At 50.5% G+C, this 17,339-nt stretch overlaps 1 protein-coding gene across 1 annotated transcript in view; it reads left to right on the top strand.

Annotated features, from left to right (window-relative positions):
* Positions 1-17,339, top strand: part of LOC140319289 (titin-like) — a 159,625-nt gene that overhangs the window by 22,468 nt on the left and 119,818 nt on the right. Inside the window, 29 exon segments of the mRNA XM_072396876.1 lie at positions 216-479; positions 562-822; positions 932-1,192; positions 2,174-2,434; positions 2,604-2,745; positions 2,825-2,993; positions 3,080-3,311; positions 3,498-3,782; positions 3,990-4,109; positions 4,213-4,401; positions 5,352-5,828; positions 6,135-6,431; positions 6,546-6,638; positions 6,963-7,007; positions 7,254-8,281; positions 8,283-10,896; positions 11,363-11,641; positions 11,882-12,448; positions 12,607-12,888; positions 12,972-13,250; positions 13,328-13,609; positions 13,695-13,973; positions 14,057-14,344; positions 14,442-14,720; positions 14,810-15,091; positions 15,414-15,692; positions 15,945-16,223; positions 16,315-16,593; positions 17,058-17,336. Of these exon segments, the coding sequence (XP_072252977.1) occupies positions 216-479; positions 562-822; positions 932-1,192; positions 2,174-2,434; positions 2,604-2,745; positions 2,825-2,993; positions 3,080-3,311; positions 3,498-3,782; positions 3,990-4,109; positions 4,213-4,401; positions 5,352-5,828; positions 6,135-6,431; positions 6,546-6,638; positions 6,963-7,007; positions 7,254-8,281; positions 8,283-10,896; positions 11,363-11,641; positions 11,882-12,448; positions 12,607-12,888; positions 12,972-13,250; positions 13,328-13,609; positions 13,695-13,973; positions 14,057-14,344; positions 14,442-14,720; positions 14,810-15,091; positions 15,414-15,692; positions 15,945-16,223; positions 16,315-16,593; positions 17,058-17,336 (10,671 nt within the window).

Here is a 17,339-nt window from a genome sequence, read left to right as displayed (position 1 = left end):
CAGGGAGGCAGCAGCTTACAGATGCTCGATGCTGATTTCCTGTTTTCACTTGGTTCTGAGGAAGATACTTAAACCTCCTATTTCCCAAGCTGTCTGTTCTCAGAATTAGCTTTTTAACTTTGGTCGTCAAAATTCAGATTCTGTCTTTTGGAAGTCAGCTATCCTGTATCATAAATCTAACAATCCTGGACTAATGATGACATTTGTCTGCACAGCTGTGAAGATCAAGAAGACCCTGAAGAACGTGAACGTTGTCGAGACCCAGGAGGCTGTGCTCAGCCTCGAGCTGACCCATGAGAACGTGAGGGGAGTGCAGTGGATCAAGAATGGTGTTGAGATCCAACCCAGTGACAAATATGAACTCAGTATCGAGGGCACAGTCCACACCTTGAAAATCAAGAACTGCACGACTCAGGATGAGTCTGTTTACTCATTCAAACTGGGAAAGCTGTCTGCTAATGCCAGGCTGAATGTTGAAAGTAAGCAACCAGACACAAACACAGTTTCAGTTTGGCAGCTAAGCTTTAGGAAATGCACCATTTTAATGCAATTTTCCCACAGCCATCAAGATCCTGAAGAAGCCAAAGGATGTGACATCACTGCTGGGTGCAACAGCTGTGTTCGAAGTCAGCATTTCAGAGGACAACATCCCGGTTAAATGGATGTTCAAAAGCAAGGAGCTCAGGTCCAATGAGCACTACAAGATGCTCTCTGAGAAGAGGAGCCACAAGCTGATTGTTCAGGACGTGGACAACAGCAAAGAGGGAGAGTACACTGCTGTCGTGGGCCACCTGCAGTGCAGCGCTCGCCTCGCCGTCGAGTGTAAGAAGCAGCAAATGAGACGAGAAGCAGCTCCAGCTGTCGTTGAACCGGACAAATGGGCAGCACAGCCCACAATAAAACCATGTGTGTTTGTGTGTTTCTCCTGCAGCTCTGCGGGTCACCAAACCCATGAAGAACGTGCAGGTGCCGGAGACTCAGGTGGCCACCTTCGAGTGCGAAGTGTCTCACTTCAACGTGCCGTCCACCTGGCTGAAGAACGGCGTCGAGATCGAGATGAGCGAGAAGTTCAGGATCGTGGTTCAGGGGAAACTCCACCAGCTGAAGATCATGAACACCAGCAGGGACGACTCGGCAGAGTACACCTTCATCTGCGGGAACGACCGAGTGTCTGCGACGCTCACCGTCAGCCGTAAGATGCATTCACTGACCCCCAAACATCCGAGTTTAAAACGGATCCTAAATCAGTTTAAACTGGTTTAAACAGCTTTAACAGAACATGTTGGCTTTTAACAGGGAAAACTAGCATTAAGTTCCTTTTTACCTGTTTAAACACACCTTTGTTTCATACAGGTGTATGTCACCAATGTTGGTCAAGTTAGTCAAATAGCAATTAGTTACTGATTACTTATTTTTAAAAGTAATTAGTTACTGTACTGATTACTTAGTTACTTTTCAGAAACAGGATGCACAACCTTCGTATGCTCTAAAGCAAAAGACCTTTGAGCCTAATTCCATTCTTTCTGCATATTCCATCATATGGAATTGAATGAATAATGAATAATAATGAATCGAATCAAATGAAACTTCTTTTCAAAGCGCCCGTCGCTCTTCAGTCTATTTTCAGCTGTTTAGCAGGAGAAGGGCCAAACTTCCCCTTTAAGTTCCTTTTTGCTTAGTGAACTCAGTGAAGAGAGTTTATCACTGATAGATCATCTGCTGACTCTAAATTCAGATATTATATCTGTAACTCCGTCCCAGTAATAAACGGACTGATGCTGAGGTGAACTTTAACCTCTTAAAGCCCGAGCTTTAGATTTCTTCTAATGAACAAATATAATAACCAGATATTATCTCTTTTTAAGGAAACTATGTCCACATATGGGGGCCCAGGAGCTTTAAAATCTCTCTGTTAACTTTAGGGACGGATAGCAACACACCGCTTCATACATTCAATACATTTTAGATCAGGTCGAGCGTCAGAATCTGCCATGATCACACCTGAACATGTTTGATTTATTTGTTATTGGACACATGGACATACGATCCTTTGGCCTTTGCTTCCAGGAACAAACTAAGTGTCAGAAAATGTAAAAACAGTTGTTTTCATCTCCAATATTCTGCCCTGAGTGGGAGAGGTTTGCTGACCTTCTGATGGCGTTTGTTGTTCCAGCTGTTCTGATCACGACGATGCTGCAGAACCTGAACGCTCAGGAAAAAGACACGGTCACCTTCGAGGTCAACGTCAACTACGAGGGAATCACGTACAAATGGCTGAAAAATGGCGTGGAGATCAAATCCACGGACAGATGCCAGGCTCGTTGCAAACAGCTGACTCACACTCTGAGCATCAGGAACGTTCACTTTGGAGACAGCGCTGAGTACAGCTTCACGGCCGGCTCTGCCGCCACCACAGCGAAGCTCTACGTGGAAGGTAAGACGTGCTGCTGGTCTCTGCTCGCCATGCGTTTGTCCGCTGCTCATGGACGCACCACCTGATGGCGACAGCCTCCCGAAGCTGTGTTCATCACAGAGAATTGAATCCATTGAGCTCCATGCTGGATTCAGAAGGTTTACTCGTATTCTGCTTGTTTCCGCTGTAGCCCGCGTGGTTGAGTTCACCAAACACCTGAAGGACCTGAAGATCACGGAGAAGAAGAGGGCCACGTTTGAGTGTGAGGTTTCTGAGCCGAACATCCAGGTGATGTGGATGAAGGACGGCCAGGAGCTGGAGATGTCCGACAGGTAGAGATGTTCACATTCAGGTGTGGAAGCTTTGCACCAACATGAGGATTAACTTCGTCTCCTTCTTCTACCTCTGCAGATACAAAATGACCTCGGATAGATTTGTGCACCGACTGGTTGTGCCGTCGGTCCGTCTGTCTGATGCTGGCGAGTACACGGCTGTGGCCGGGTCCAGCATGTCCAAGAGTCACCTGGGAGTGGTGGGACGAGATGTCAGAATCTCTGAGCCTGCCAGCAGGGACATCACTGTGAGTTCATCTCTGACGGACAGAAAAGTGACGGAGCAGCCGGGGTTCCATATGCCAAAATGTTTAATTAATGATCTTTTTCTCAGGTTGTTGAGAAGCAAAGGGCGACCTTTGAGTTTGAGGTGGACGAGGATGACGTGGAGGGTCACTGGCAGAGGAATGGGGTGGAGATCCAGTTCTCAGTGGAGGAGAGGTTCACCTACGCCACCATCAGGAAGCTGCACCGCCTCACCATCTCTGAGACCTACAGGAGTGACGCCGGCGAGTACAGCTTCTTAGCCGGGAAGAACCGGAGCACCGTGCACCTTCACGTGAGACGTAAGTGATCCACGCGGCGCCGGTCAGGTGTGTCCACAGCCGGCACACCTGGGCCACATTACGGCCAAACGCTGTTCGCTTTCTCATGTTTGAGAGAAATTATTTTAATTTCACGCATTGTTGGACTGAAGAATTTAACCGGACTTTGAGAAAAAAATGAACCCTCGTTTCGCTGTTGCTCCTCAGTTCCAGAACCGCCTCAGATTGTTCGTCACATGCAGCCACAAATGGCGATGTCGGGCAGGTCGGTTCGCTTCTCGGCACAGGTGAGCGGCCTCCCTCAGCCTCAGGTGTCCTGGTACAAAGACTCCCAGGTTCTGTCCACCAGCTACAAGTGCAAGTTCCTCCACGATGAAGACGAGCACACGCTGCTGCTGCTCGAGGTCTTCCCCGAGGACGCCGCCGTCTACAGCTGTGAGGCCAGGAACGACTTCGGAGAGGCAACAAGCTCCGCCCCTCTCACTGTGGAAGGTACGTTCACACATTTTATGATGTATGATACGTCGTGCTCCTCCCTCTGAGACGGATCGCTAACACCAGCTTTTGGGTAAAATATCCACTTCATCACTCATTTAAAGCAGCTGGGAGGCATGAAAGGAGAAAAGCCGGAAATCCTCCCAGAGGACAAGCTGAAAGTGTTCATGAGTGATTGACTGAATGATTGTGTCTGCCTCTCAGTTCCTGAGGTGGCTGAAACGATGACTCGGGTCGCGGCTCCGGTCCTCATCACACCCCTGCGGGATATGCTGGTCTCACAGGGACGCCCCGCCCACCTGCAGTGCAGCATCTCTGGGGAAGGTACTGCCTGCTGGGCTGAACCCAGCTGCGTCACAGCAGCTCTCTGACAGATGCTATCAGTGGTGTTTGAGATGATCCTGACTAACTTCCACTGTGTTTGCAGATCTGGAGGTTTCTTGGTTCTGTAATGACAAAGAGATCAAACAGTCTGACATCTTCAGGATGTCTCATTTTGATGAAACCTGCCTGTTGGAGATCTCCAGAGTTCTCCCTGCCCATGAGGGAGAATACTCATGCACTGCCATGAATTTGTCCGGAATGGTCTCATGTTCTGCCACTTTGAATATTGATGGTGAGTCCTGCCACTTTTCAGCTGTTGGTCTCTGTGAGGCCTGAACTCACTGCATGGCCGTCCGCTGCAGAAAGTGTCCGTGCCTGTTCCCCACAGCGCCGCTCTGACGTTAAACCGGAGCTCTGAATGATTTCGTAGGCGCCCTGTTGCCGTTTTAAAACACTGTGAAACCTGATAGTTTGCTGCCACTGAACAGTGATCAGAGGTGTTTCTGAGCACAGCACATAGATCTGTCCCTCAGGTTAAGCCCAATCCCCGTTCCTCCCCTTATGTCCTACCACTTGGCCTGTTTCACACAGGTAAGGTACCCTGTTTGAAATCAGGGAGTTGGGGTCATTTAGCCTTCATTAGTGGTCCCCAAAGCCCCAGTTTAAGGGCTCCATCACCACAAGAAAAGGAACATCTTAATTAGTTTGTTCTGCTGCCTTTTAGATTAAAGGTATCTACATTTATGGTGCCACCAGACCCTGAATCATCACAGATGTTCAGATAGAGATCACTCACTCTGAGTAGCTTCTGGGAGCATGCAGAACAGATGGACTGCGCCAGCTTCCCTCCTGACAGAGCGCCGCCCTCCAGGTGCTTCTGCTGCGATGCATGACGTCTCCTCCACCCACACAGCGCTCACACCTCTCTATTTTCAGATGTGAATCTTTGTTTCAGAGTCACGCAGCATGGTCAGAATTGGAAATGCAGCTTTCTGGATTCCTCACACTCGAGCACGGACTTAATCCAAATCTGTTGTTGGTGTTAAATTCTGGCTCCAGTCGAACTTGCATGATTGACAGCTGGAACCAGCCACTGTTCCTCTTCCTCACTGATCATGACTGATCCTCAACTCTCCAACCCAACTGCACTTTTGGCAGACAAGTTGTGACACAAATAACCTGGAGAAGTCACTAGAATCATGATGTGTTGACCTATTTCTTCTATTCTTTCTTGTTGCCCAGATGTAAAAGCCTTAGGTAGTGTGTCGAGCACCGGGGCTGAGACTAAGCTAATTCAGAGACCGGAGGCTCAGACAGAGCGTTTCAGCTCTCTGTCGGTGGGAGCCCACAGTGTTGAGTTTACTGAGGCGGTCTCTGAGAGTTCCTCCATGTCGTGGAGGACGGTTGAGATTCAGATGGAGAGTGTGAGCTCAGCGGAGATGAGCTCTCACAGCAGCTTTGAGTTCAAGACTTCAGCCAGCCCCGAGCTGTTGATGGAGCTGAGCGACGTCAGCGTGAGCAGCGGCGAGATGGCCGAGTTCATGTGCTCCTTCGGCGGGCTGCCCTTCACCGGGGTGCAGTGGGATCATAACGGTCAGAGCCTGGCGGACACAGAGCGGGTGAGGAGCTCTCAGAGTGGGGGCTTACTGGCCCTCATCATCCACGGTGTCGGTGTGGCGGACCAGGGAACGTACCGCTGCACCGCCACCAACCAGCACGGTCAGAACAGCTCCGCTGCCCGGCTCACTGTTGAAGGTGGTTAATCTTTCTTTTTTTGTCTCCATCTGGTCCATCCCAGCTCTCCACCTGCTCTCCCTGCTTCCAGCCCCCCCCCCCCCATCATTTAATATTTTAATATGATAGAATGTAATAGAATAACACGGTCTGTAGTGCAGTCTGTCCTCTCCCTGCTGCTGCCAGCTTCATCTAATCTCATCATCCATCTTACTAATTCTTTAGTGCTTAGAGTCATAGCCTTTTTCTCTCTGACCTCTAATTACTCTCCCTAACTTTATTCTCACCCAGCCAAAGAAGCGAACCTCAAAGCAGAGACCCTCATTCCCTCTGATTCTGTGCGTAAAGTGTCTCAGGCAGACAAGGAGACTCCTAAAGATCTCTCTGACCAACACAAGCAGGACCCCAAGGAGAAGCCGGCAACATTGCCTAAATCTTCCCAGAGACCGTACAACCTCTTCAGCCACTTGTATTTCCCTGACGTCGTGCCTCATGACAAGCGAGGTCAACACCTCTCCAACTCCCCCGAGTTCCTGATCAAACTCCCCCCTGAGCTGCTGCTCAGAAACAGAGACAGCGGCTCCCTGTGTTGCGTTATGAAGGGGCTCCCGCCTCCGTTTGTCATTTGGCTTTATAACCGCTTGAACATGAAGGATTCAGTGTTGTGTTCTCTGAAACACGGCGGCCCCCTGTGCTGTGTAGATGTTAATAATGTGGGACCTGGACCAGGGGGCCCTCACACATGCAAACATGTAAACTCAGCTGAGGATGCTGAGAGCAACACGGTGATGAAAGGTTGGCATCTGCATGCTTTTGGTCCTCTTACTCGCTCGGGCTTTACTCGGCCCCCACTCATCCTCACAGCTTTCCGCCCACACGGCCCTCAGAGGCTCAGGGCCACACAGGGACACTAAAACAATGATAAGCAGAAACAGAGAGGGACACTCATACCACAAACAGCCAGAGGTGCTCACACTAAACCAGCAGAAGGAGGCATGCAGGAATGTCGTTTAAAGACAGAAAGCAGAGGGCTGAATGGGTGCACGACCTGTCACTGATTCTAACGCTGAACCGTGGTCGAGGGACTGTTTTTAATCTGAAACATCTGTGTCTTTACAGTAACTGCAGAGGAGCAGGAAGCCGTGGTTCAGGAGCAAGTGAAAGGTAAATAATGTGCCTGTGACCTACAGCTGAGTTTCTTATCATTACCTTATTTTCAGGCTGGGCTGGTGACAGGTTCCTGGAAATCTGAACCTTTTATATTTGTTGTTTTTTATGTTTGTTGTTTTTTATGTTTTTGATAAGGAAAAAGTGTTGTTAGCAGGCCTTGTGACTGTCCTGTTTCCTCCGCAGCTGACTGTATTGAACTGGAAACCGTGTCTCGCTCTAATCTGTCGTTGTTCCACTCAGCCTTTTCTAGCTCGGCCGTCTCCCTGGAGGAGGAAGCCCAGGAGTCGTTCTGCACTGGCCTAAAATTACCAGACACAACCAGAACACTTGAACTCAAACCAGAGAGCAAACGCTTCTCCAGCTCTTTGGAGAGGAAAAAAGAGAAACCAGTTTTCCTCAGCAGACTTTCCCCAGCAGCTGCGACTGTTGGAGAAAGCGCTGTGTTTTCTGTCAAAGTGTCCGCTTCCCCTGAACCTTCTGTTCAGTGGTTCCACAACGGCCAGAGCATAACGAGCTCGTCCCGCTTCACGCTCGCTCACCAGCAGGATGAGTACAGCTTAGTCATTAACAGGGTACAGAGGGAATGTGAGGGAGAATACTCCTGCGCTGTCAGCAACCGCTTCGGTCGGTCCAGCTGCACCTCTTACCTGCAGGTCCAGCTGCAGGAGCCACAGAGACACCAGCAGATCGCTGGAAAACCCCCCAAATTCACAGAAAGCATCGGGTCTGTTCAGGTGTCAGAGGGAGGTCAGTGTTTCTTCAGGTACTCTGTGACCGGAGATCCACTCCCTGAGGTCCAGTGGCTCAGAGGCAGCATCCACATTCAGCCCAGTGGGGTCTGTGTCATGGTGAACAACCCGGATGGATCGGGCTTCATCAACATGAAGAGTGTCAAACCAGAGCAGAGTGGCGTGTACACCTGCAAGGCCTCCAACCCACACGGGGAAGACTCCTGTTCCGCAGAGCTACTCATATTCAGCCAGGAGGAGCACACGCTGCTTCACAAAACTGCAGGCTTGAAGATATCTCTGACTGAACAAAGCACAGAGTCCAGATTGTTCCAGGAGAGAAGCCGGTCCGATCAGATGATTTACACCATCAGCACCGAGGACCGGCAGATCATTCCCAGCGAGGAGGTGGGAACCCTCAGAGAGCTCGACCTCTCTGCTGCCACTCTTCACCGAGAGCGGCTCACCCAGCAGGCAGCAGTGCTGCAGTCACACGAGGTACAGGAGAGGGTTTCTCTGGCCCCGGCCGCCCCCCCCCCAGCTGGCAGCTCTGCCTGTCAAGCAGCTTCATGTGGCCACTTTCCTATCTTCAGTCCAAGAGAGACAAAAGATCACAGAGCAGCACTCTGAGCCCATTCTCAGCCCCGAGGTGGTTGAGCTTCAGTTTGCTCAGGAGCAGCCGTCTGAGCTCCTGTCGGCGACCTCTGAGGAGGTCGTGGCGCTCGCCACCGTCAGAGCCGAATCTTTGCCGGCCCGAACTCCAGAGCACACGCAGACCATGACCGAGCCCAGGCAGCCGGTCCACAGCCTCCAAGTGGAGTCTGCTTTACCCGTCCAGGATGAAACCTCAGGTAAGATGCACAGACTGGAGGAGGAAAGGAGCTTCAGAGTCACTGAGGGGGTGAAGATCTTATACTCGGCTCAGTCCGCAGGTCAACTTCTGCTCACAGAAACACACTGTGAGCCTCTGGCAGCTCCGGACTCAGCCGCTAAGCCCGCGCTGCAGAAAGAACAGCAGACACCAGCCATCGCACCAGTCAGTGAGACTGCAGTCGCTTTATCTAAAGAGCAGAAGTTTGAGGTGCAGAGACCAGAGGAGCACAGCGTCCGGCCCGGCAGAGACAGAGAGCTTAAGTCAGCTCTGACTGCGGAGGAGAGGCACCAGGTCCAGGCTGAGCAGACAGCAGCGGTGCCTCCTTTAGGATCTGCTGTGTGTCTGCAGCCTCGGCACGAGGACACACAGGCCCTGAATCTGCAGGTGATCAGTGACCAGGATGTTTTACAGTCTGAGGGACGGCTGGACAGCGAAAAGCCCCACGCAGAGCAGGCCGAAGGCAGCAAGAGTCCCACCGTGTTGCATTCAGGGACGCTGGACGAGCAGAGGACGCTGGCATGTGAGGCAGCTTCAGAGTTCACAGCAAACACCCAAGGAATCTCTGTTCAGCCCAAAAAAGAGCAACCTCAAGCAAAATACCTGCAGTCAATCCATTCTTTACCGGTTTTCTCAAAGGAAGGCAAACTGAGTGTGACCCACCCCGAGCAGCAGCAGGCCGCTCAGAAACAGGAAAAGGCCAGAAGCTACGCAGCCACCTCAGAGCTGAGAAGGGAAATCCCTGCACATCGTCTCAGAGATCTCAGTGTGTCTGTGGACGGAGCGAAGTCTCAGCTTCGAACAGAGTCCAGGCCTCCGAGCATCCTCCCTGTGTCCTCCCAGCCCCTGCAGCTGCCCAAGGAGACCCCGCTGGTTACTGACTTCCAGCAGCAGCGAGCGCTGCTGCACAGAGAGGAAAACTGGAATATCCGGCAGTCTCTGAATGTTACAGACACTCAAACTCTGGAGGAGGGTCACACCACTCGTCTTTTAACTGATGAGAAATTCAAACCTCAAATTAAAACTGAGCCCAAAGTACCCAAAAAACCCGTTTTTATAGAAGAGAAGGCAGTTGCTACGGAAAGCTGCAGCATCCTGGAAGCTGCTGAGAAGGACTTTGCAGTCCGGATCCAGGAGGGCCAGTCGGTCCGCCAGTCTGTGTTTCTGGAGGAGAAGCAGCTCATGATGGGAGAGCAGTCTGCAGAGATCCAGAAACCTGAGGGCTCCACCGTCAGCGTGAAGACGCAGCCCAAAGCAGCGCTGTGTGTCCACGAGTGTCGGGACGCTCTGACTCTGCCTAAAGAGCTCAACTTTGTCATCCACATCCCAAAACCTTCCAGTCTGAGCATACGGCACCAGCTCCGAGGCGCTCTTCAGTCGGCCGTGGCCAGCGAGCAGCCCGTGCTGCTGGCTGATGTCGTCGGAGGACTGGACCGTCCACAGATGCAGGAGGTCAGAGTTCAGAAGGAGCCTCGGTGGGCCAAATATACTTATCTTATCAGCTCACCAGGAGCTCCTCTGGAGATCACACTGAGCTTTGAGGGGGAGTACCCTCAGACAGCTGACCTCAGGTCTGAGCTCCAGGCAGCTCTGCACGCTATGGTTTACCAGGAGCAGGCGAGTCTGACGTCTGAGCAGCCGAGCGTGCTGCAGACTGACAGGCCTCAGAGAGTCCAGCTCAGCTCAGCAGCCTCCAAAGAGATGCTGTCGTCTGTGGTCGACACTGTGATGGTGGCAGAGAGCGTGCTCCGGTTTTCTCCGGATGTTTCTGAGTCTGCAGCAGTCAGAACCGAAGCCAGGGCTTCCTTACAGACTGCCGCGGTTCAGAATCGCTCTGAGACCCGTGAATACAGGCAGGTGAGACTGTCGGAGAGAGGTGCCACAGTGCCTGCAGGACCCCTTCCTGCCGAGCAGCAGCTGGACTCCTCTGTCCACACAGAAACCAGAGAAGAGTTTCTGTCAGAGGCAGTCATGATCAGCGAGTGCTCCGACAGTCTGATGGATTATCCCGTCGTCACTGATTCTCTGGAGGACTGTTGTGCTGAGGAAAACTGTGAGGCTGTTTTTACTGCCACCGTTAAGAATGCCACCAACGTTAACTGGTTTCTCAATGGCCAGCTGGTGAAATCTGGCAAAGAGTTCAGGTGTTCCAAAGAGCATGACACATACACGCTGGTTATCAACACAGTAGCTAAAGAGAGGCATCAAGGAGAGTTTGTGTGTGAGGCTGAGAATGAAGCCGGCAAGACTGCGACTTCCTCGAGGCTCACGGTGCTCTCAAAAGGTTTGATGATGGCCACTTCTTTCATATCATCATCAACTAACTCCTCACATTGGTGAACATGAAGATCTGTTGTCTCCTAACCTCAAACAAACCAGAGTCAGAAGTAAATGTTTCTTACAGCGTTTCGGGGGTTAAGTTTGGGGGTTTGAGGTTTCCATCAGACAGCAGTGACATCATCCTCATATCCATTCCACTTTCCTTCCAAGGAACCACCTTTGACTTCATGTTTTCAAGCACCTTCAATCCCTCATTCCTGCTCCATTCTTTGCATGCACCCACTCTCTGTTGCAGATCCCTCTTCATCACATCCTCAGCCTGAACCTAATCCAGCTTTCCTCCTCCACAGTCATCACAGAGAAGTTTGAATGAGTCACTTCATCTCCACCTGCAGTAGAAAACGTTGCTTTGCTTCCATATCAGCTGCTTCAGGCCATTAACTTTGTCTTTCCACCTTTATTTCCCGCAGTGAAGCCTGTGCTCACACGCAGGATCGTTCCACTGGAGGTCAACGTTGGCAACATCGCCAGGTTTGACTGCGAAACATCAGACGCTCCCAACGTGACCTTCAAGTGGTTCAAAGATGGACGCCCCATCAAAGATGGGGATAAGTACAGGATTATCAGCCGCTTCACCGCCTCCTCGCTGGAGGTTCTGAGCCCGACTAAGGAGGACAGCGGTGACTATACCTGCAAGGCGTCCAACCAGCACGGCAGCGACGAGTGCGCCGCCTCTCTGAGTGTGACAGGTGAGAGCGACGCATGGTTCCTTCTTCTTGGCTGGTTTTGAGCTGTGTCAGGAGCTGAAAGTTATCTCCTGTCAGGCTGTTTCCTGTCTGTGGGACGCTGCTCCTCAGAGTCTCTGCTGTTTGCCTAACTGTGAACTCCTTTTCTTCCTCCTCTTGGTGTTGTGTGGCTGGCAGGTAATGGTTAAGGTGATACTACATCATCTTACCACTAATGTGTTTGTCTCTTCTTGATCCTTGTAGAACAATTGCCTCCTGTTTTTCTAAGTAAACCCGACCCTCAGACAGTGTTTGTTGGGCAGAGGGCCCTGATACAGTGTATAATAACAGGATCGGCCCCTCTGAATGTTGTGTGGCTCAAAGACAACCGGACTTTGCCCAAAGAGCCAACACACCACAAGGTCTCTTGTGAAAATAATAAGCACACTCTTGAGATGTCAGAGCTCGGGGCAGCTGACCGGGGGCTGTATGTGTGCAAGGTGTCCAATAATGTTGGGACAGCTGAGTGCAGCGCGGAGCTGTGGGTTATTGATAAACCCAACTTTGTAAAGCCCCTGGGAGCAGTGGCTGCTGTGGTGGGAGCTCCTCTGCACCTGGACTGTCAGGTGGACGAGGACACCGGAGTAACTGTCACCTGGACCAGAGATGGTCGGAAAGTCCACCAGTCTCCAGACTGTAAACTGTCTTTTGAGGATAAGACAGTTTGTCTTGATATCCAAAAGACCACTCTGAAAGATTGTGGAAATTATGTGTGTACGGTGACAAATGAAGCTGGAAGTGCATCTTGCTCCACCTCGGTGAAGGTTCAAGGTAAGAGCTGGATACCTTTTATGCATTTTGAAGTGTTTGATTGATTCTGAAATAAAAGCTGCTGTTCTTCTTTTGCCACACGATGAATCTGTCTCTTTATCTGCTGGGTTGTTATCTCTTTGCCTTCATAACGGCTCTTGCTAACCGCACCTCTGCAGAGCCACCAGTGTTTGTAAAAAGGCTGGAAGCCACGACAGTTTGGAAGCAGGGCAGTCGTGCGCGGTTACAGTGCACCGTCACAGGATCCCCGGAGCTCCGCACCGCCTGGTTCTTCAATAACAGCGAGCTCCATGCAGGGGGCAGATGTGCCATCAGTCTGAAGGATGGCGCCGCCACTCTTGAGATAAAAGAAGTCACGCTGAGTGACGGTGGAAGCTACCGCTGTGAAGTGCTCAATGAGTCAGGCAGTGAGAGCTGTAGCACTAAAGTCATAGTCAAAGGTACGCAGAGTTAGGCAGTTTTTGCACCAAAGCGAGCTTTCAGCATCAGAATGTGTCTAACCGGGCCGTGTGTTCTCTATCAGAACCTCCGTCCTTCTCAAAGGACTTACTGCCTGTAGAGGCAGTCAAAGGTGCAGCAGCTGTGCTGCAGTGTGAGGTCGCAGGCTCTGCACCGTTCGAAGTGACCTGGAAGAAGAATAAGAAGCGTCTGTGTGCAGATAAAAAGTACAGAATAGTGTCACAGGGAGCGCTGAACTCTCTGGAGATCCGCTCATTAGAGAGCGCTGATGCTGCTGAATATGAATGTGTTGTATCCAATGAGGTTGGCTCAGTCACATCAAAGTCAGTGGTTCGACAGAAAGGTTAGTGAAAAACAGGATTTCTTTCATTTCTTTGTGAGCTCCTGGCAGCACGATTGTCACTAAAACTGTTATTTCAGAGGCGCCTGTCTTCTCAAAGAGGATTGAGAGCGTTTCAGCAGTGTTGGGAAACACAGTGAAACTGCAGGGAGTCCTGAAAGGCTCAGCTCCCATCGCTGTCAAATGGATGAAAGACTCTGAGATGCTCAGAGAGGATGATCCAAATGTCAGAGTGACATTTGACAGCAGTGTTGCCAGCATTTCCTTCTCATCTGTTGAGTTAAAGCACGGTGGAAAGTACACTTGTGTTGCTGTAAATGAGGCAGGACAGCAGAAAAGCGAGGCTGTCCTGACCGTTCAAGGTTAGAACTGTTCCTGTTTCAGAGGCAGATTTTGGAAAGTCACATGCGTCTGTTTAAGAGGTCTAAAGCTCATGTTGTGTTTTAGAACCTGCTAGGATCTTAGAGAAAGCAGCGTCCATCAGTGTGACTGCAGGGGAGTCGGCCGCCCTGGAGTGCACGGTTTCTGGAAGCCCTGAGCTCAGAGTCAGGTGGTTCAAAGATGGAAAGGAGATGATCAGCGGCCGTAAATATAAGATGACAGTGAAGGAGAACTCTGCTGTTCTAAAGATCCTCACAGCAGACAAAGGAGACACTTCAGAGTACAAGATGGAAGTGTCCAATAAAGTGGGGAAAGACCAGTGCACGTGCTCAGTCACAGTTATAGGTTAGTTTCAGCCAGGAATACATAAGTAAAGGTGAACACTGACGTTGGATGACAACCAAATGTTTGGCTTGCTCCCCACACAGACCGTGCAGTTCCACCGTCCTTCACCAAAGCGCTAAAGAAAATGGACGGGAGTGTTGGTGGTAATGTTGCCCTGGAGTGCAGGGTGGCTGGGTCTCAGCCCATGGCTCTTTCCTGGTTCAAAGACCAGAGAGAAATCCACAGCCATGACAGATATAAGGTTACTTTCAGTGAGAGCACAGCCTCTCTGACCATAACAGGCCTGGATCAGCGCGATGCAGGAGTTTATGCATGCAAGGCCTCCAACGCTGCCGGAGCCAAGGAAACCAGCGCCTCTCTGTCGGTCAAAGGTCAGACGAGTCACACGGGAATCTGACAGATCACAGGTGGCAGAATCACTGATAAGCTTTGAACATGAGTGCTGTTTTTCTTCCCAAACACCTGCAGAGGCTCCAGTGTTCAGTGTGAAAGCCGAGTCCCAGGATGTGTCACCAGGATCAAACGTGGTGATGAAATCAGCCTTTACTGGATCAGCTCCTCTGGTTGTTAAATGGTTCAGAGAGGAGAAAGAGGTTTTCACTGGGGCAAAGTATTTCATTAAAAAAGATGCCTCTTCAAGCTCCTTGGAGCTTCACTGTGTGAAGCCCAGTGACTCTGCCAAGTATACCTGCCAAGTGTCCAATGATGCCGGGAGGGTGGAGTGCACCGCCGTCCTCTTTGTGAAAGGTGCTCCTTCTTTCTGTCTTCCTGTCAAACCGTTTTCTCTCTTCATTCAACGCCTCGTTTTTACAGTAACTGTTGCTGTTGATTCACAGAAGCCCCCACATTTACGATGAAGCTCGAGCCTTCGCGGCTGCTAAAAGCCGGACAGCCTCTGAAGCTGTGCTGCAAAGTGCAGGGAACGCCTGTCATTCACATCAAGTGGTTTAAGAGCGGCTCAGAGGTAGTTTCTGACCACAGACACACCGTGTCCTTCGACAGTTTGGTAGCAACCCTGGAGGTAGAGAACTGCTCTGTAGACGACAGCGGGGAGTTTGTCTGTGTTGCGTCCAGCGATGCCGGCAGAGAGCAGTGCAGCAGCTCAGTCACAGTGAAAGGTAGTTTACCCTCTAACCCAGGCTGAAAGCCAAAGGTAGACTCTGGGCTTTAAGTCTGGTCCACATTTTTCTCTGGCTGCTCAGTGAGGCCCACATTTTGAAGCTGTTTACCTCTGCAGAGCCGTTTCCAGCTGTTCCTTCGGCTGGCAGTGCTCACAGAGCAGGGCTGCTGCCTTCATTTCTAATTGTTTCCCCATAAAGTTGAGATAATGATGGCAGTGAATTGGCTGAAGGGGAACTTTGTGGACCAGACCAGCCTCATCAGAGCAGAACTTTCCATTCACATCTTTACTTTAACTGTAACATCTGTCTGTTCCTGTAGAGCCTCCGGTGTTTGTGAGGCCGTTTGAATCAGCTGAGCTGGTGGCCGGATCAGACTTTATTCTGGAAGGAACCGTCTCAGGTTCACCTCCCTTTGAAATAACTTGTTTCCTGAATGAAAACCTGATCACAAGCGACAGAAGGCATAAGATCAGTGTTGAGAAAGACACAGTGGCTCTCCAGGTGTGGCACTGTGAGAGCAGGGATGCTGGGACCTACCGCTGCACTCTCACTAACCATGTCGGGGAGACTTCCTGTTCCTGCCAGCTTTCTTTAAAAGGTTGGTCAGAGCTGCCCTGCTGTCACTGGAAGGATGTTCACATTTCAGCACATTTCTGCAGTTGTGGAACAGCATGTTGATCTTTCCGGAGAACAAAGTTATTCTTAAAGCACCATGTCTTCTTTCCTCTCTGTAACAGCTGTAAATGATTGTTAGTTTGTTCAGACTGTCAGCAGATGATTAGATCGGGGAGATAAAGACGTTTTTTCCATCTGGCAGCCTGCAGTCTCATGTTTGGTCTTTTCTTACTAGAACCTCCATCATTTGTTGAAAGACTAGAGGACATGTCCTGCACGGTGGGCTCTGAAATCTCTATGAAGTGCATGTTATCTGGATCACTTCCCATGACTTTCCTCTGGATCAAGAACGATCACGAGCTCACAGAAGACGAGCACATTAAGATGTCCTGTGAAAGCAAGAGTGCCGTGTTGAATGTGAAAAATGCCCAGTTGTCACACGGTGGGAAATATGTGTGTGAGGCTCAGAACAAAGCTGGGACTCAGAGATGTGCGGCGGTGCTCATGGTCACAGGTTCGTCACATGTTCTTCTTTAACTGCTGTTGCTTTCATGTCTTGCTTCATTAACACGGTGTTTGCAGCTGATTCTTGTTTGCTGTCCCAGAACCAGCAAGTATTTCAGAACATGCAAAGTCGATCAGTGTAACGCGGGGTGACCTGGCCAGGCTGGTGTGCAGGTTCTCAGGCTCCAAACCGCTCAAGTCCAGATGGATGAAGGCGGGAGAGGAGCTGGAGTCGGGCCAGAAACACAGAATACAGAACACAGACAGCAGCTCTGAGCTTGTGATCGTTCAAACAGACACGAGTGATAGTGGAGAATACAGCTGTGAGGTTTCAAATGTTGCTGCTCACGTTTGTTCTGAAGCATCAGTCACTGTTTTAGGTCGGTTTCTCCTCAGGTTTGTGTGTCATGAGCTTACCTTCTGTTTCCATCACACAACCTTAACGCTGTCTGTACACATGTGATAGATGAGGTTATGAAGCCATCTTTCATACAAATGCTGAGGGAGACTGAAGGCATTAAAGGATCCTTTGCTCATCTGGAGTGTCTTGTAAGCGGCTCCCTGCCCATCAGGGTGCAGTGGTACAAAGATGAGACAGAGATCCACACTGATGAGAAGTATAAATGCACATTTTTTGAAAATGTTGCTTTCCTGGGAATCAGTGGGCTGGACAGTGAGGACAGCGGCAGCTACGCCTGCAGGGCCTCAAACCGGGCCGGATGTGACTGGTGCTCAGGGATGTTGTTTGTTAAAGGTTAGAACTCTTCCATCCTCGCTTTACTCAAAGCGGCTGTTTTAGTTGAACCAGGCAGTAAAAGCGCTCTTTGGTTTGTTTCACCAACAGAACCACCTCACATTGTTAGAAAGCCTGAGTCCATGAATGTTTTGCCCGGCTCAAAGGTCCAGTTTAACGTGCTGATCTCTGGTACTCCACCACTGACCATCAAATGGTTTAAAAACAGGAAGGAACTCTTATCCAGTGCTGACTGCTCTGTGATCAAAGACAACACGTCCAGCTCACTGGAGCTCTTCTTTGCTAAAAGCACCGATTCTGGAGAATATGTCTGTGAGATCCAGAACCACGTGGGCTCTGCTGCCTGCCAGGCAGCGCTCTTTGTCAAAGGTT

The sequence above is a fragment of the Leuresthes tenuis genome, unplaced genomic scaffold (genome assembly GCF_036924035.1).
Source record: "Leuresthes tenuis unplaced genomic scaffold, fLeuTen1.0.hap1 SCAF_12, whole genome shotgun sequence".
NCBI lineage: Eukaryota > Metazoa > Chordata > Actinopteri > Atheriniformes > Atherinopsidae > Leuresthes > Leuresthes tenuis.
Note: the sequence above shows the minus strand (reverse complement) of the source record. Positions and strands in the feature narration are given on the sequence as shown.